Source organism: Haliotis asinina, chromosome 15 (genome assembly GCF_037392515.1).
Source record: "Haliotis asinina isolate JCU_RB_2024 chromosome 15, JCU_Hal_asi_v2, whole genome shotgun sequence".
In the NCBI taxonomy this organism is placed as follows: Eukaryota; Metazoa; Mollusca; class Gastropoda; order Lepetellida; family Haliotidae; genus Haliotis; species Haliotis asinina.
In genome coordinates, this window is record NC_090294.1 from 33,551,012 (window position 1) to 33,571,502 (window position 20,491).

The window sequence follows — 20,491 nt, forward strand, 5'->3', positions numbered from 1 at the left end:
TTTTAAGAGCTAAAACACTTACAGCCAGTAGTGTTGCAATGGTTGATATTTGTGACAATCGCACATTTTGTCACATGTCACATTTTGTGCACAATCTGCACTTGTCCATATGTAAAAGTCATGGCCAAACTGAATCCCCATTTTCTATGAGCCCTCCCTGCTCCTGTTATACCGATGTTTATTGTGTCAATAACTTTCAAGATGATTAGATGAAATAGACACCTCGTGTTCATCATCAAAAAGGTGAAGCTCCTCATCCTCAGCGGAAATTAGTCCAGCTACTAACACCTCTGCCCCTTTCTCTACTGTTTTTGCTAAGTCATAATCGAAGGCTAAGCCAAGGACTAAAGCAAAATTGGGCCACTAGATCTTGCTGCTGTTGCAGCATAATTCTCTTCCTTTAAGGAGGACATTCATTTGGTCATAAACCTATTCTTTGCAATTTTGATCAGAAACAAGGCTAAATTCTAAATCTGCAGAGGCAGTTAGATCAGGCTGTTAGCCAGCAGTGAGCCACACAGACACAAGAGACAACGATCCAGACCAAGGTGTAGAGTTTATACCCGTTAAGGACGATGTTGCTCTACATGGGGAAAACCGTGTATCACCAATTTCTCAATATGGCTGTTGGAAGTGCCAATTTGTTACATTCCTGTGGTCCATCGTCATGGCACCTACGTCAATATTTGAATTTTCTCATGAGATTTTTGTCAAGTGATTGTTAAGTCTTCATGACAAACATGTTTTATGACCTCTGTACAAAAATTGCTCGTGCATGGAACAATAATCACAATTTTGTGAAACTTGGTGCAAAACATCTTCATATGTTTTTGGTTGCATTTTGACAAAAGAAACATGATGGTTGCAATCGATGTTCTTAAAAAAATTTACTAGTTGGAATGCATATCTGGGACAGGTGCAACAATTACACCTGTGTACTTCTTTTGCTTGTGAGTTTATGCAGTTGAGATCTAGTAACATAATGTGCTAACCATGTCAGCAAGCCTCACCACCCTTCCCATTTGTCACCTTGTACAACAAGCAGAAGGAAATTTGCAGGCCATCCCTTTGCTATTCATCTCCTGTAAAGGTGTCCTCCCATTTGTGAGACACATTTATTAATGGTTCAGTGCACATAGGTGGTGTTTCCTCGTCCCTACACTGAAAGTGGAAACAGCCCTGCTGCTGAAGAGTACCCACAGAAGGCATAATTCATTAATGACTTACTATTTTTTGTTGAAGAGCATTTATTGCTTTAACTAAAGAACATCGATAAATACAGAAATGTTGAAATGGGTTATCAAAGATATGGAGCAGTCAGGTTGACATCAGTAGATGCTGAAGGCCTGTGATGTAACGATGACCAACAAGAGCAGCCAATAGCTGTCATCTACACATCTATATTAATTATAGTTAAAACAGTTGTTACCTTTTAAACAAGTAAATCTAAACATGTAACTTAATTTCTCTTTCTCCTACGGTGAATTACAAGAGAAAACAAATCAGTAGTAGTTATGTGGACAAGTGTATTATTCATTTTATTATCTGAGAATGTTTAACTGTATTATCATATTTGTAACATTTATTCTAAATCCTATTCCGCTTCATGGTCACACATTTCATTAATGGTTCGTTTTTAATTCACTGCTTAACTTTTGGGTAGCCAGATCTTTTTGCGTTATCAGCTTATCATTAGAAAGCTAATGTGTCACGGTAACTTCTCTGCCTGTTAATAAGAATTGTAGCAAATTAAGTATCTTTTCACTGTTTGTGAAGCATAGATGGGTTAATGATCACTTTGTCCACTTGCTCAAGGTTCCTATTGCTGATTGTATTTGATAGTTTCGCTTATTTGGTATTGCAAGGTGATGGTAGTGTTGACATTCACAGCTAGACCCAATGTAGGGGCTTTGATGCAGGGTCAGTTAGTTATTATGGCACAAATGATCAGTATGGCAAGAGATATTACATTGAAGAATGCTGTAATAGATCTGTACAATTAATCTAGACTATGCTGGCCTTGATAATGACAGATTCTACTGCTGTGTAGCCAGTAAATGAACCTGAAGCAGTCGTTGTCAGCAAAGGCACTTCAGAAATGTATCCTAGCCAAAGTAAATGTACAAATATGTACCCAGTACCCTAAGCAGCAGACGAGTCCACTATTCTCAACCCAAAATCGAAACCGGTTAGTGGTGTTGTTCCGGATCACCTGACTTCGAGCGCTTTCTCGGCATTAACAATCATTTTATTAGCCATGTATTCTAACGCAATCGAATACGGAGCTGATATTTAACAAGCCGAAGAAAGGTATGTTGTTCCTGACGAACAGGCACTGTCATGCTGCATTTTTTTCACAGTTTGACAGGTAGGAATAAAAGTATGCGTTTGAGAAACAGGTTCAGCGCTCATTCCAATGCAGAATGGGATCGTCCCAGGGTATGATTCTGTACATTTACTTTGGCTAGGGTATACTGTATGCAGAGAGGTACCTAGTTGACATTTCTGTAGTACCTTTGTCGACAATGACCCCCTCAGCGTAAATGAAGCACTAAGTATTTGTAGGTCAGGGATCAGCAGGCAATTTCCCGCCTTCTTGAGTGTTTGGTGCCTTAGGGTGAATATCTGAGTGTTTGTTTCTGGTATTTGTACAGTTATCACAGTGATTTGCAGTAATTGTTGCAATAAAGGTGCAGCAGTAGTAGAATAGGATAGATACTGATAATTCTTAATTATTGTTGTTGATTATTGTACAAATATTTATCTCAATTTTGTTGCATTGCTGGGAGAGTAGTGTGTGCAGGCTAAGGAACTGCCGCTCTTTCCCAACACACAATTAAAATTCATATGAACTCAAACTTGTGTTTGGACCTTTATTCGACCTGCTTACAGTAGAATCATATCAAACTGGGCTAAAATGTTATGCTAAAATGGCAAGTTATGTTATGTAAAGGTTATGTTCCTCGAATGCTAATGTTAATTTTCCATCGCTAAAAAGTGTCAAGCATATCCAAAAGGATACTGAATTGTATTACATTAGGCTCACCCAATCTGTACCAAGCACCTGGAATTGTTTTTCTTGAAGGTCACATCCAAGGTAAAACACAACTTTGCCGATTCTGATACAAATCATCATAATGTCAGTTCAACCCACAAAGAGGAACAAAAAAACGCTATTGAAAAAAAAAGTCTTGAAATTGAAGTTCAAACGATTCACTAAATTTCCCCCAGAGCTGAAGGAAAAACTGGTTTCAACTGCTCCGCCCATAACGCATGCGCAGTGAATAGGTTCGCAAAGCTTGAAACAATATGCATCCCCGGAGTATGAGGTCATTAGCAGTAGTCTAATCTTGGTTGTGTAGGCAAACAAGTAAATAATCTACCCATTACATAAAAAAACATGTTGATTGTGGTAAACAGCCTCTGTCACAGAGAAAGCTCAGTGTCTGGTTTATTGACACCTATATGTCTGCCTGCCTGCCTGTCTGCTAAAGACAATAGGCAATATACAGTTTCAGTTATTGACCGGTTCACTCCCAAGCATCAGACACTCCAACTGTCAGAGGGCTCAATTATTAGAGAAATCAGTCAAGTGTGACCAGTGTAACTGCCTGGCCTTACCTACTAATTAATGAACAGCTCCAAACTCTGGGCAGGGTGAGTAGGCTGATCCCAGCTGCTCAAGTTTATTAACTGACACAGATTAAATACTTTTGTTTTTGTTGTTGTTGCCGCTGCTTTTGATCAGTATGTGGAGAGGCGTGTGATTTTGTAGTAGTTTGTTCAACTATATGGAATACAGGAAGTATGTTGAATGTAGTAGACATTATTAAATAAGCTTTGACTGTTTTGTATATACTTGACTAAGTGGTTTAAAGTTCTCCGCAACTCAAGCTGAATCTCACATGTGATATATAACATGAACTCTAAAGTCTGTACGATATCGCTGCTATAGCTGGCATACAGAGTGGAATTCATTCAGTCTCAGAGAGAAACCCAGGAAGTATTTCTTGATGGGTTCACATACTCCAAGGATAAGACCAGAGGCCAGACCACTCACTGGAGATGTATGGTCAAGACATGCAGAGGGAAATGTTCCACTGTTGGGGACGTCCTGAGAGATTCCTCAGACCACTGCCTTGCCCTGCTGCCCAACCGACAACAGACAGCCTGTATAGATTTGTGGACCTGATACAAGGCATAGAGAAGACAGAAGGAGCAAAGCTGGAGCAGATTAACTTTGGTGCTGCTCCCCCACCCAGGAAGAAAGTGTACAGAGAATCTGAGGGGAGATTCCTTCGTCTGAAAGAAAAGCTGGCAAGTGGCCAGAAGACATCCATTCCTCAGTGCTGTTGCACATCTCTTGAAACGTGGCTAAAACTTTGAACTGTGAAGGTGATTGTGACTGATATGTAAATAGTGAATGTAAAGTGAATAGTGCTATAATTATTGGATACAATACTTCGTTATTGACTGACATATATGTAAATAGTAAATAATGCTATACTTTTGTTGGCACTTAACAAGATATGTAATTAACATTTGAAGTTGGTGCTTACATTAGTTATAAAGATTGTGATGTAAAATCATCAAATCACCATATTTTACATTTGATAATTTGATATGTAAATAATAAAAGAGCAAAGGTTATTAAAACTTTCCTGGGACTTTCTTGTTGTGGACTGTTCCATTTTACTGAAAGGTAACTACTGCTTGACTAACCAGACATGACTAATCTGATAATTACCCGTCTGACAGTCGACACGTCTGACATTTGGGAAGATACCCATTGACCACATGCAATTTGAACTTACCATATTAGGCTATACACCATAAACAAAATAAATTGATTTATGACTCATGTACACAAGTCCTGTCTCTGCCACATTATATATTTAGGCAGATGTGATACTTGTACATATGACCTGTTTTTATACCTGTTAGTTGCAAACAAACTACATCCATTTTCTCGGATGACTGTATCTGACAGAAACTCTTGTCAGTTTCAAGTCCTGCTTTGTACTTGGACGAATGACAGGTTCCAGTTACACAGTAGTTTACCACCTCTACTGACATGATTTTTTGACTGGATTGAACGCAAATTCAGAGAACATGTACTTACAAAACCCAACATCTCTATATACATTCGTTATGGATAGTAACTTCTTCTAGTGTATATAATTTTGTTTGACAATGGTATATGAATCCACACTGAAACAATGCAAGTACAATAAAAGAAGTTGTTACTTTCTTGTGACTCGCCATACTTCTAAAATGCTCATCAAACAGATCATTTTTCTGTACACACAATGAGCCCTCAGCGTATCAGCAAATGGACCGGCCAATTGGAAGCCGTCGTTACACTTGAGTACACACCCACCTGCTATGACTGGGTTTGGTCTCCCAAAGTCTTTGATTACACGATGCCATTTAGAAAGTGGTCAAATGCAACATATGTCATATTTGGGATTTCACTTTCTTAGTAAAGTACAAATTCTAGTACTTTTTTTCGGTTGAGTCCCATCCGGGATTCGAACCCGCACCCTCAGAGTCAGGCACCTAATCGCCAGCAAGGCTTGTTTCGAGGGAAGTAAGCCCAGGTACAAAATATAGCACTTTTGAATCGCGATTGTACGCTTATAATTTTGTTTATTTGTTTTTTACGAGCAGCATTGTATATTATATGTCATGAATAATTGATAATTGTATTTTCATTATGTTTGATTTTTGGGTTGCATGTGACCTTTAACAATTTCCTCCATGTTAGCCAAATTTGCATGTATTGTCTTTTTGAGAAATGTTAAACTGTTCACAGTTTATGCATATTTATTAAATATTCATTTATGAATGTCTTTAAACTGTTTGCAAGTGTTGTTTTCACAGAACAGTGCTTCACTGGGTCATTTAGCAAGATGGCTTATGCTGACATGGGGAGTGTGTCTTTAGTATGACAAATGTACAAATGAAAAGTTTAGTTTTAGTGTAAATGAAGCCAAAATACAGGATTTATGGCATAATAATGTATTTAAGGGAGTATTGCAAGAATTACAACATTTTTGGTATTGATGTAATGGAGGTAATATTCTCTGAAGGTTTTATAAAGAAGCACTGAACACATGGGTTCGAACTGAATACAAAATCTCATCATACTCTGTACAAAAGTGATATAATAATAGTTACACAGTGTCTTGAAAGGACTGTAATACCCTTGTAAACTCCGTATATCTGGATGCTCAGCCAAAAGGAATATGGAATTTACAAGGGTCTTGCAGTCTCATACACCCTTTCAAGACACTGTTGACTAATTTATAACCCACAAGGTCTTATTTGGCTTATCAATAAAACAACAGCATTCAACCTTCAGCAGAATGAGACACACAATATTTCTCCATGATATTTCCTGAACGGTCATGAAGGGAGATTGCTTAGGATGGCTTAGTTTATGATTAAAATGATCAAATCTGAGGTTGTTAATGATAAGTGAAATGCAGAAACATTTTATTTTTAGCATATACTTATTAATACAAACAAAAAAGAAATTATGGCAACAATTTTATTGCTCTGTTAATATTCATAATTTTATACGTCAACTCTAAAATTCAGTGATCAGCCGTTTGCCATTCACATTCCATCTAAGGTGGAGGTCATTCATACGATCCATGTAGTGTGTCACATGACAGATTTGACAGTTCGTGCACATTGGCAAATCTGCCTACATGGTTTCGCATGCTTTGGCTATTGATCAGAATTCGACAAATTTATCCTAAGGGTAATGATTATAAGATATGAAACAAGCTTCCCCTTTCATATCAAGTTTATGTCACATATGTCATATTTGGGATTTCACTTTCTTAGTAAAGTACAAATTCTAGTACTTTTTTCGGTTGAGTCCCATCCGGGATTCGAACCCGCACCCTCAGTCAGGCACCTAATCGCCTGACTCTGACTCTGAATTAGGTGCTGCACACACAACACCAAAGAGGAGTGTGATTAACAGGGATCTGTATGTCTCAAATAGTTGAGCTTAATGTTCTTCATCGGAGGACGAGTTACTGTAAATAACACACCAATGCTTTGCACCGGATGCCAGCTACACATGGTCATCTTCCCTGGAATGCCCACTTGTAGAAATTCGGTGTTTGTGTTGAAGACCGAAAATTGGGCCTGAAAACACTGCCTACAAAATCGAATGAATACGATTTCAAGTCTACTGTGTTCAGACTTTTGAAGTCCTTTTGACCCCTACATAAGAATCCATGGGAGGCATGGCAAAGGATACAACATACGATTGTGTGGGAGGACGCGAGTGGATGCGGCTGACAGTGGCAGTTATCAAGATCCAAGAGTGCCGCTCATCTTTGATGTTACGTGTTACTGTGCAAGCCCTGACAACATACATGCTGAAGATGTTCAATCTCCACATGATATTCACAACTCTTCCAACCAATTGTCCATCAATTTTGACCAAATCAATTACTCTTGCGGCATATCTGTTTACACTCACGAGAGATCTACTGGGTGTATTTGTTTCCTTATTTAGATTGATTTGTTTTCGTTTTTTTTCATAGAAACTGAGTTATTATAGGATTGAAAATAATGAGTGTAACCACACTTTGTTTAATTCCATAGATGTGTGTTCGTTCTACATGCTCTCAGAAGGTGTGAAAATGTCTGAATGATTAAAAATGATGAATGGAATGAGTGATGAAAGTAGTACCAGTAATATTAATATATTAACCATTCAAATCACTGGAAGGTCTCATGACACATATGTGTCAAAACAGTTTGTGGGTAATAATGTATTTTACAACAGATTGTGAACCCTGTGAGGAGTCATGTTGCCCAATCTCTAGTAAACCCGAGAAGTGATTTCTCCAACTTATTTTTGTGTAAAATATCTTTTCAAGTAATATGTAACAGTTGATACCAATATGCCCTAGTGCCTTACAATAGATCTCCATGGGGAATAGCAAGTGCACTGACAACATGGCCGTAGCCACCAATTTTTAAGAAAAGCTCATGCAATCCATGCACTGCTGTGAGCATATGATTAGAAAAACAGGCAAAATGTCCGACAACCAGGGCCAGGGTCAGACAACAAACTTTTCTATGGATAGACCACCATCATGAGGATACAATTGATCGACCATTTTTGGATATAATCTGCTTAAAAATAAACGACAAAATGTTTACATCACTGCATAGGGGATACCTGCCCAACACACAGTATTTTCCCCCTGCATTTTCCCTCCTGAGTGGGTTTACAAACCCAAACTGAGAAGTGTTCTATCCGACTTTTGAACCTTCATGAATGTAGAACACAAATACGCATTATTTTCAGTTTGTGCAAATGTTTTGTGTACATATGCACTGAGCACTGCATACATATGCACTGAACAACATTGATGGAACAGAGCACAAATTATGGAACAGTCGGTGTCAAGTGGGGTGTGATTGGCAGCCAATAGATTTGATTTTCCTGGCTTAGTCGATTCCAGAAATTCATCACAATAGTTATATATTTATAACAGTCTGAGCTTTAATTTGGTATGAAGGACTTCCTAATAAAGATAATATGACATGGCCTGTACTTAGACAATGTTTTCGACAATGGTATGACCCAATATCCATTCAAGTCATCACTCGCAAAAATGCCCTGATTGACAGAAAGCAAAGAGAATGTGAGAACAATCTGTGCGGTATGAGACATCTTTTTTGGATTGTAATGATGATCAATTTATAAAAGACCTCATTTTCAGAAATGCCCTCCCCGACATTGTCCAATTTATTGTTACCAGGCACCATGACACTTTGTCCAATATGATTGAAAGTGCTCAGGTTGCAGATGACATATGTACAAGATTTCAGGTACTTAGGGACTCATGTCTGTCACTTCTCAGCCAAACAGAATACAGACAGAGGGGAATAATCAAGCAAATTATTTCCAGCCTTACCAAGACAATACTTTCCCACATCTCTTTCCCTCATATGACATATCCCAACCCTTTCCTACTTCACGACCTCCCATCCCGTCTTCAACGTGTTATACCCACACACACCCATACAAGTGTGTTCACTGTGGATTATACGATCGGAGTCCCCAGGACTCATGGTCACAATCAAATGACATGTTTACATTAACTGAATTGTTAGACGCAAAGAGATGAGATACCCAAAGGGAGCTGTAAAAGAGGCATAGAGAGAGCGTTCGAGTGAAAGACAGTGAACAGGAGACAGTGAGAGAACACATAGAGGAGACACAGGGAGAGAGTTAGAGAGAGCTGGAGAGCTAGAGAGCGAGTGTGGGTGCGTGCGTGCGAGAGTAGGTGGGTGCGTGCATGCGTGCTTGCACACGTGCGTGCGTGCGTGCGTGCATGTTTCTTTTGCAACAGAGTTTGAAAGAGAAAGAGAAAGAGAGGTGTCTTTTTGTCAGGATGATAGAATATGACGATCCATTTCATGTCGATATTGACGCTACTTGGTACTTTCCGTTTCTAAACACTTGTCATTGTACAGCTTATTCAGAGGAAGATATCCATTTATGGTTGTTTCTTGTACCTGACTTACCTTGATTTAGTGTGCCATTTGTCTATCAATATGTTTATTTAGAAAAATGGGTTCCATGACATACATCTTAATTTGCCCAAAAGAAATTGTTTTTAAAGAAATATTTACTGTTATTCTAATGTCGATATTGCTATTGCTATCAGGAAATCTCAATGAGAATAAGCATTTCAACTTTGCAGATGCATATCAGTGTTTGACATGAAGTGTCATATACATCACAAAACTTATCCAAATACTGGAGACTATCTAATTCATGTCACCAGTAAAGTAATGAAAGAAATTTTGTCACATCTGTTTTTTCAAACTGTATCCCCTGTCAACTGTCAACTCTTATGTGCATCCCTATGATTTGTAACATACTGGACAAATTTTGGTTTGGGATATTGGTACTTTATGATTGATAGTTTATCAATGTGTCAATGAATAAATACATTAGTATTCGTAATTTTAAAGTTAACACTTATCCTATCTATTTTTGTCCAAAACTTAAGTTGAAATTTTAATCGCTACCTCATTCACAATGTGCATAAGGTCATGTCCTTTTTTACAGAAAGAGCGTATATTGTATGCATGTCGTTGGCATTTGGGAACAGGGTTTATGAGGAAATATTATGTTCCTTGAGTTATGTAAAATGAAATAACTCTCCAAATAATGACATGGCTGTCAGTAAAAGGAAACCACAACCACAGCTTGACCATTTCATCATGGGCACCAACACTGAGTCATTAGCTGCCTATAATTAGTTAGATAAAGACCGGCTGACCACTGAAGCATGACATTGTGGATGAGGTGCGAGATACTGAAGGCTAACATCTGGACAAATACCTCATGTGACAGTCTAATCAGGGCCATAGGTTAAATTAAGAATGCTTTCTGTTAGTCGAGACTTGACCCTCAGGCAGTGGCTAGGCAGGTTGGCTGACTATCGCCTGCCTAAATGCACCTAACATCCTGTAGTTGTATACCAATCATATTATGAATGAAGTGTTGTGGACCCACTGATGGACATATGTATTTGAAGAGGCAGTTACCCCGTTAAACAGCCTGGGATACATGGTTCATACTGACAAACGATCTCATTCTTCACAGCAATCTTTCACAGCCTATCAGATAAAACTGCCAAAGAAGAAAGTGAAGGGTTTGCAGGTTTGAAACAATACTGTCATCTCTGATTACACAATGTAACCTTGTGAAACAATCTTGTGAAGACTGTATGAGATTACCCGTTATACTTTGGTTATTACAGGTTGATAAACTAAGCACCATACCTGACTGCATTTCAAAGGACTGTTGTTGCAGACATATGCAGGATAGATGTCAAAGAATTCTGATGCACCAAGTCGTGGCTGCTGCCCAACCTGCAACATAAGTAAGATCAATGATCAAGATAATATGATTAAACGTCACTGTTTTTGCAGTTTTCATAGTTAAAAGGGAGAGAAAAAGAATAAAATACAGAAAAAAACATATATGTGATGGCATCAATGTATCCATAAATCAATTGCGCATCAGAATAGAAACATTACACTGTGAGGATCAAATTGTACTATTGATACAGTTTAGGAAATAGCGAATAAGATAAAATATTAGTCTATCTTGTATGAGGATGTAAATTACAGACTGGGCCAATGTGCAGGGGTTCAAAAATGTTTCTAAAAGCCACTTGCCATAGTAACTTCAAGGAAGTAACTTGTCCTGACTAATTTTCCACTTGCCCTGATTTTATGACACAATGTTTGATGTTTATGTTTACTGGACTATTTATCAAAGAGTGATAAATTTCAAAGAATGATAGCTCTAAATTATTATTATTGCGAAATGTAATAGCTACATTATGAGCAGATATGAAATGAAATCCAAGTTAGTTTGCAGTTTGAAACCATAAGTGGAAATTATCTAGTAGTCCATGGACAAGTAAGATACCATTATCTGATTGTCCAAAATGAAAAAAATGACTAGTCCCAGGCAATGGGATTTTTTAACCCCTGAAAATGTTTCACAAAATTAGAATCAAAGATACATGTGTAATATCCATAAAAGTTTCAAAATGCCTCAATATAAATAGCCAAGATATTTTAGCCATCACACTTTCCTTCATACAAGCAAACATCAGTCAAATATACTTGTTTGTGATATCATTGAAGGAATGGCTCTAAAAAACATTACGAGAAACCTGCAAGCTTTTCAAAGTCTGATAGCACATTTGATGTCAGGAAGTCTTATGCCAAGAGCTACCTTTACAAGAAAGTTGTGACACACTTCCAGTCAAATGATATGACTATTCTAGTAACAAACACAGACCCCTGCCATTATTTCCATACCAAATACAATGCTGGCTACTGAAAGTGAAAGTAAAGTGTCAATTCAATAAAGAGCATTCACAGCTCTATGGTACTTTTTTAATAAACCAATGTGGGAATAATGCTCCTGTAGTTGGGTGCATTTTTTTACTTATTAGATGCAAACGAAATAGGTCCATACCTTCTAACCTTTCATATACTGTTATTAGGTCTTACAAAGTCTGAAAGACCTACTGTTGTTATCTGAACATAATTATTATTATTATTTAGAGAAATTTTGTACCAGCTCTCCTGAACTTACATCTTTGATTTCAATGAAACTTTCAGAGATGATCATCCTTTAGGCTGAAAATGATACAATGTGGAAAAAATCCTGACTTTTGGCTTCCAGTATGGGCAGATAACCCAAAATGTCAAAATTGTTAAACATGAATTTCTCTAAAACCATATTAGATAAATCTACTAACTGTTCACTCAATGTAGACATCATTCTCCATCTATTCAACACATAGCAGAAGTCATAAGTCATCGTAACAGATTTTCTGCCATTTTGAAAAAAATGAATTTATTGTCAATTTTCGCGTTTTCACAGTGCCTATGTTTAATAATCTTCTCCTCCCGAACAGCAAATAGTACAATCGCATTTGATATATCATTGTAAAGCCCAGATTGTAGATTGATCAAGGCATGTTTATCTTAGAGAGTTTTGGAGTTATAGTCCTTTTCACAAAAAACAGAATGGATTTCATGTTCAAGATATCAAACTGTGGATAATTGAATGGGAAACATTTTTGCTTTTACATTATTGTTAAGTAAAAAGCAATAATTACATCACTATTGTGACACAAACACAAACACAAACAAAAAGATTTTTCACATTTTCTTCATAATGTTTTGATGGTGCCAGTGTTCTCCTATCTCCGTTATTATTGTTGTTATTACACTTATGTTTGTACAGTGTCAGTATCCTGCTCACATGCTTGAAGGTGCCTTGGTTTTTGTTATTTCAAATTGTGGATTTCCATGACAGCACATATTTGCGTCAAGACCATTGCTGTGCACACGCATAAACATGATCTTGATTTACTTGACAGATAAACCTCATCTTAATTTACTTGACAGATAAACATCATCTTGATTTACTTGACACGTAGTGCTGTGACAGCTATGCTTAATACAATGAAGTTAACTTGCAGTCTCTCTGACCCTTGGACAATGTGTAAACTGGGACGGTGTTGGGGAAATAAAAATAAATATTCATGCACAGAGTCATTTACATCATTAAATGTTTGTACACCAACATCTGACCTTCTCGTTTTAGTTGCTCAATTATAAAATCAATTCTCTGCAATCTTTTTCATTTCCATTTAGACTGAGGGCAGCCTCAAGTTGCTCCGAAGCTTTATCATGCCCAGCTGAAATAAGCATGTTAAAACTATGGTATACCATGGTAGACCATGGTTCACAGACCATGGTTTCCATGGTCTAGCATGGCTTCCCACATCCAGTAAATGGCACCACAGTTTACCATGGTAAAATAAAACCATGGTCTACCATGGCAAAAAGTAACTATGGTGTACCATGGTAAACCATAGTAAAAGAAAAAACATGGCATACCATGGTCTACCATGGTAAACCAGAATAAAATAAGACCATGGTGGACCATGGTCATCCATGGCAAAAATAGACCATGGCTAACCATGGTCTACCATGGTAACAAAACACCATGGTGGTGGTAAATGGAACCACACTTTACCATGGTTATGTAAAACCATGGTCTACCATTGCAGAAAGAGACCATGGTGTACCATGTTGCACCATGGATTACTACTGAAAAAAATGAGACCATAGTAAGTACACCATGTTCGTTAGATTGCACAACAGTTTACCATCAGAATAACCTTTGGCTATTGAGACTATGTTGAAAACCAACCATAACACACCACAATCTACATAGAAAATTGATATAGCACAAATACCATGGCATAGAAATCAGTTAGAATATCAAATATTGAAGAATTAACAAAAAACAGACCCATGCACTGAAGACAAACTGTTTAAATTATGAAGACAAAGTTTATTACTAACATTGCCTCAGATTTAAATGAAAGACAATTTGAAGATAGCTGTTGGAAAGCTCACTGGGATTGTGGGATATCCTGTGCAGCTAGAATTATAAATCCAGTTACACTGCTGAGGACAAATGGCATGTGGACATGTTCATCTTTTTTCAGAAGACATTATTATTTATTATTTGAAAACAGAAATGGGATGTCCTTCAGTCTGTATCCAGGAAAATGAACTCTTTCGGAACAACATTTCATGCAGTAATATACAATTACAGAAAGAGTAATCCCATTAGACTATATGATTGAAAAGTAGACATAATGAGAGTCACGATCAACAGAGAATTTACACGAGTGCCCCAAATCATCTACCTGGAAGTTGTACAGGGGGCATCACAATTTCTCTCAGAGGAGACAGGATACACACTAGTTGGAAGAACCTTCAGGAAGAGCTGTGGGGATGTCACAGAAGATTATGCTCAGCTGAAATGGCACCAAGGTTGACCATGGTCAACCACGGCTTACCATGGTTTACCGTGCTAAACCGTGGTCACCAACATATCTTCCCATGGTAGACCATGGTCTAACATGGTCATCATGGCAGACCATGGTCATTATAGACCATGGTCACCAGTAACCATGGTAGACCATGGTAGACCATGGTCATTGCCGTTTTGCCATGGCAGACCATGGTCATCCTAGACAAAACCATGGTAAAACATCGTGTTCTCGTTCAAAGCAGTGGTAGACCATGGTCATCTCATGAAATCCATGGTAGACCATGGTCATCACAGAAAAATTTTACTTTTTAATAAAAAATTAAAAAATTTAAAAGTGGAAACCTGATGGTTTCATGACTCTGTGTTTCATTTATGAATAACAAATCTTGTAGGTCCTTGTTCTTACATTTGTGTGCATTAAACAACTAAATTTAAACACCTCAGCGAGTGTTAAAATGTAGTGTGATTTAATAAAAACAATAGGAAACGATGTCATAAATATAAACATAAGCGGAACTATTCACTGATTTTACTTACTAATAATTGCTGTAGATACACAAACAAAACAACGGACGTCTTATACTCTTGAAAAGTAAAACAAAAATAACCCTGTGTTCATCTGAAAATAAAATAAGCATGGTTTATTTCTCCCGTCCCCTTTGTTAAAGTTGTCCATTAAACTGTGTAAATCTCGTCTCTCTCTCTAATACTAGGTTTTGTGTTCGGGTGCCTTTTTCTTCTTGTTTTAAAATAAACACAACAAACATTGTACGACAGAAAAGATAAACAATGCTCTGTCTAGCACGAGGTGTCTCAGTAATATAGACAGTTCAAAGAAAAACTCACCTTTTGTTAATAGCTGCGTAACTAGTTGATATTGTCGAGGTTTTCTAATTGCCTTAAATATTGATATTTACTCCATAAAGTACAGACCCTGACACATATATATCCAAGAATACCCATGTAAGTCTAGAAAATATGGATTGTAGATTCCCTTAGCTTCTGCAAATGAAGAAAGTCTCAGCGCTCCATTTCATTATATTATTATAGTAGTATACTATAGTATTTTCACTCTGAACCTTTTTCAGTAAAATATGTTAATTTCAGAGACAGTTGTTAGTCTATCCATAAAGTAAAACTTTGAAGTATGCTGTCAAATTTGTCTCATTTCATTGAATTTCCCCCGTGATTTTCTCGATCGCAAGTGTGCAGATACTTAAAAGTACGTCTTTCGCAGTGTTTATGGTGAAGCAAAAACAAAAAACAGTAAAATCAATAAACAGTTCACTTGGTACTAAAAACAGAAAGAAATGTTGAAAAGTATTTTGATATCAATGTTTTTTGGAGTTTTTTGACAGCTTTCCAAACCCGTACGTCGATCTACCCATTGAAAAAAAAATCAGTGCTCTCCGCTTTTGAACACATTTCACTGTCATGTTCTGTTCACCACGTGCAATATGACCATTAGGAAATCAGGTCAATTTTTACTAATGAAATTAAATTTATGACCGGGGATATGTACATAAACTGTCCTTCTACAGATCGATCAAGGGACGTGTACACAGAATATCAATTTTTCACAATTCCCACCGTTAAATAATATGACATATATATTTATTCAAATTTCGGAACACCTTTAGAATTCAGCACCACAATTTCTCGTGAGGACGTTCCCAGACGTAGGTCACGTCAGTGAGACAGGCAACCAGTTTGTGAGAACCCGTTGGATGCAAACTCGCGACAGTTACGTCCATATTGTTGGACAATGTGCAAATTTAGCTAATCACTTCTGTGACGTCACGGAAATGAACGGAAAGAGTCGAATAGGTTGCGGACAATTACGAAGGTTACGGGTAGACTTGGTGCCTCGTGCTTTCAATCTACTGATGGTTGCCGAATGGTCCCGATATCATTTGGCACGATCGTCCTATTCCGTAATCTACAAGATACAATGCTGTGTTGAATGAGCCGATATGGTTTGAACTGAAAACGGTCGTTGACATCAGGCGTCAGACGTTGAATTCACGGTGCATGCATGAATGAAGTGCTTGTATAAAATCATCATGTGCTTTCGTGACAGAAAAAAGTTGTAGGGAACCTTGTAAGGATAATGTGGATCGAGGTAAGGAATGTGTGAGACATGGGCATATTTGGTGACGGCACGAGGGTGAGTTAGACTTCAAATCATTATTGAAAATATATGTAGATCTTGAGGTGAAGGTTGCTGGAGGCCGATTTTCATCAGCCTTAAATTTCGACATTAAACCATTTCATCATTTATTTAACTTTTGACGTTTTTGGTCTCCCATTTTTCTTTGTAAACAAAGTATTAAAAATGGAAAAGGAAAACAATTGGTACTCATGCATTTACCTACTATATTGGATTAATAAATTGGATTCTAATAAATAGAATACGCCCACCAAACCGGCACGAAAATGGCTGACGTATTCAGTGTAATGAAACCACTTAAAAAAATAAATATTTCCTTGTAATGGTGCAAACTACTGAATGACAAAGATATGTATGTATATTAGTTTACAGCTATAATTCCTTTGATCCAAATAGTGACATTTGAAACCGAAATGTATAATATATGTAGATTATTTTAATTGACCAAAACTGCGAATAATAAAACATGGCGCAATGTGACCAATGTATGTCATTAGTAGTATAGGGAATGGGGGTTTTAAAACACTTTCAAAAAAAGTCTCTACAACGCCTTATTTACTAACTAAGGCGTTGGTTGGGCCCTTAGCTCTTGCTACTATTACCCCTACTACATATGTCACGTTTACCGTGTGTTGGTAGGAGGTAACACTGTGCCGTACGGTACGATCAATAATTCTTCTCTTACAAAACCCCTACCCGGCCCATCCCTCAAGTAGTACAAGTTAGGTTCGTCGGCTTTCATATCCACTTTATCTATGTTGTAAGTTTTGACTGACCATATAGGATCGGTGGCCCGCTTACGGCTATCACCCTCGTGTTCCCCCGGCTGGTATAGATACCTCACTAGGGCCCTATCTGGTATCTGTTTCTCCTTCCCACGCAATGGAGCGGCCGACTCTGCAACTATTGATTTTAGTTTGATAGCGTCTGCCGGTTTCTTACCGGTGAGACGGGTGACTTCATGGTTGATTGCCGACACCACCTTGGGTAACCTCGTGACCCATTCAGTCGATCGTTTTCCAGGGGTGGCCATCTCCCTAGCATACTGATGGCCAAACAAGTGCTCAGCCAAAGTCCTATTAAATCTCTCAACTATGGCTTGGCTGCGATGGGCTCTGGCCGTGCCACGCCTGACCTTTGTATCGTGTTTGGCTAGCAGTTGTGACACGGCACCCATGAACTCCCGTCCGGGGTCAACTTGCAGCTCTGTTGGCCACGTCAGAGGACTGCGTTTGTATATGCGTTCGAATCCTCTGGCTACCTGGGCCGAATCTTTCGTGGTCAAGGGTTCGGCTTCCTTGTAACGACTGGCTACGTCCACTACGGTTAAGGCATACTTGTACCTCTTGTCGTGGGGTAGGAACAGTAGGTCTGCCTGGTGAACGCTATTAGGTATGTTAATACCGAACCTCCTTCTAGGCACGTAGCGTGGTGCCGGCAAATAGATCTGCCACAGGGCTTGTTTTTCAAGCCACGCTTTGGCTTCCTCCGGGGGTACTCGCGCTATTTTAGCTAGCTTATCTACTGCGCTAGCTCCTTTCCAGTACCCACGCGGGCTGTAGTAAATAGCCTCAAATTTTTTCATGTCCATACGCGTATGTGTTTATCCCATCAATAGCTATCCAACGTTTCGTGTCCATAGGCGACAGGGACGTCTTGTTTATAGTCAGTCCGTATATCTTATGTCCATCACTTCTAAGTGTGTTCATTTTATGCCTAAAGGTACGGGTCTTGAACAGGGCTTCCTTGAATCTGGCGTGTTTGATGTGTTGTTTCACCACATACTTCTTAACCCCCTTAGCCTTCCGGATCTCACTATTGTCGGCTTTCAGTATGGAGTACATCTTAGGTCTCAAACCTATGTACTCGGCTATGGGCGTGCCAGCACACTCGTCCTTCATCTTACCTAGGACCTTTTTATTTACCGTACTGTGTATGGCATGGGTCTTAGGGTAGTCGCTGGTGTCGTATAAATCGAGGTGTTTTTTCATGTCCTCGTACACGTCCTCGGTTCGAATTTCTAACAGCAGGGAATCCGTGTCAGTGTACAGCACTTCACACCTGTCGCCGTACTGTTTCTTGAGCTCGTTGCAGTAAAAGTCGTACATCAGGTGTTTGGATAAATCGAGGATGCTCATCCCCACGTAAACAGGCCGGTTGAATTTTATGTGGCTTTTCTTCATGTGTAGGGCAACCAGGTTGTCTGTGAATATCTTACTACGGTTGAATGCCGGACTGGCTATCAATCTCCTGAGCTTGTCTTCCTCACTCGACCGAACCAGCTTCACGGTCACGCGTTTCCTCAGGTTCTCCATAGTCTTACCAAACACCGAGTTGTTCATGAGCTTGTAGAGATTTTTCTCAAAATCACTGGTGGCTTTTTTTCGTAGGTCTGTGTTCATTCTGATGTAGGGCTCCATCCATGGACTCTGGTCGAACATGAGCACCCTGTGTATTTTGGTCAGCCTAATACCCAACGACAGGTACAGCTGTAGGTTGCGATAGTGAACGATGTACTTGGTCTTATTCATTAAGTTAGGCACGAGTTTTTCAACGTCTGTCACACGCCCACCTAACAAGTTATGTTGGTACTCAGACATCCAGTCTGGGTTAACCCTCATACGTTCGGGGGCCAGGGGGTAGCTGTTGTGTGATGTGTGTAACTCCTTGGTATACTCTAAGTCAACCTCGAGGATATACCCTTTTGTTCGAATCTGGTGCAACCCCCATAACATCAACGTGGGGTACCCATTCGAATCCCCCTGTAGGTAGATACTGGCTCATGGCCCAGCCGTACAGGTTGTTTGCGTCGAGGTAGAGAATGTGATTGGTTGGCTTGTTAGGATCGTAACCTTTCACGTATTGATTATTTGCTTTCGCGTATCGTTTGGATGCCATGGAAATCCCACCTCGCAAGCCTTTCTCAATGAATAGGTGCATGTCGTAATCTGTGAGCAATTCCAAATTAACTCCGGTCTTTTTAAGCAAGGCGTCCCACGACAGACCTGGGCTGGTGTAATACCATGCGGGGTCGAGTTTATACTGCTTGAAACACATCCGCCTAAACGTCTCAAACACGTCGGTTAACAGCAGTACATCTGTCCTCAAGTACAGGTCGCGATAATCACCCAGGTTCTTACAACCCAGTTTATTCCATACGTTAGTCGCGTGCGAGTAATCATCTCGTGAGACGGACGCCTCATTCAGCTTGCTATAAAAGCAGTCAATAGGGGGTAGTCTGGTCTCGGTGAACTTGACCCAACTATCCATGTACTCATAGGGGTACACACCCTTCCTCATAAGCAGGGGTCTAGTCTCGGCGTCTGTGTATCGATCGGTGATAGGGAAGGTATTGTTGGCCTTGACCAGACTGTCGAGTGACGACAGGAGGAACTGAAACGAGTCAATGAACCTAAGTCCTTTTAAGCTGAAGGAGATGTATCTCTCCATGTTGTTGGGGATGCACGTTATATTACCATCGATTTTCGCGATGGCCTGCATGATCAAGTGTGAGTCGTACCCTCTCAAGTTGTGAAAGACAACGGGGATGTTTATTGTCTTAGGGTTGATTTTAAGCTTGAGGTTGCACGCGCTGTGAGCGGCGCCTCTATACTTACCAGTTATGTGGCAGTGATCTCTCACCGAATCACCGTTAAGTGGTGAGTCACACACGTGACAGTTAGTGCTACTAGCGTGAGCTAGCCTGTCGACTCGGGTCATACGCATGGGAGCGATTCTATACAATGCATTCCTAATAATTTTTTCTTCCTCCTGCAAACACTTTAGAAACCTTTCAGCCGCATCAGGGCCCCTATACACTACCGGAGCTTTCGTTTCCCCGTCACAACGGACGACAATGTATCCAAACCCACAGGCTTTATGCTCTT

At 39.1% G+C, this 20,491-nt stretch overlaps 1 protein-coding gene across 2 annotated transcripts in view; it reads right to left on the bottom strand.

The window, feature by feature from the left end:
- The window catches only part of LOC137265813 (tyrosine-protein kinase receptor torso-like), a 504,354-nt gene that overhangs the window by 433,208 nt on the left and 50,655 nt on the right, over positions 1-20,491 (bottom strand). For both annotated transcript variants that reach the window (XM_067801275.1, XM_067801276.1), the window contains exon 3: positions 10,837-10,926. In XM_067801275.1, coding sequence (XP_067657376.1) covers positions 10,837-10,926 — 90 coding nt within the window. The remainder of the gene's footprint in view (positions 1-10,836; positions 10,927-20,491) is intronic.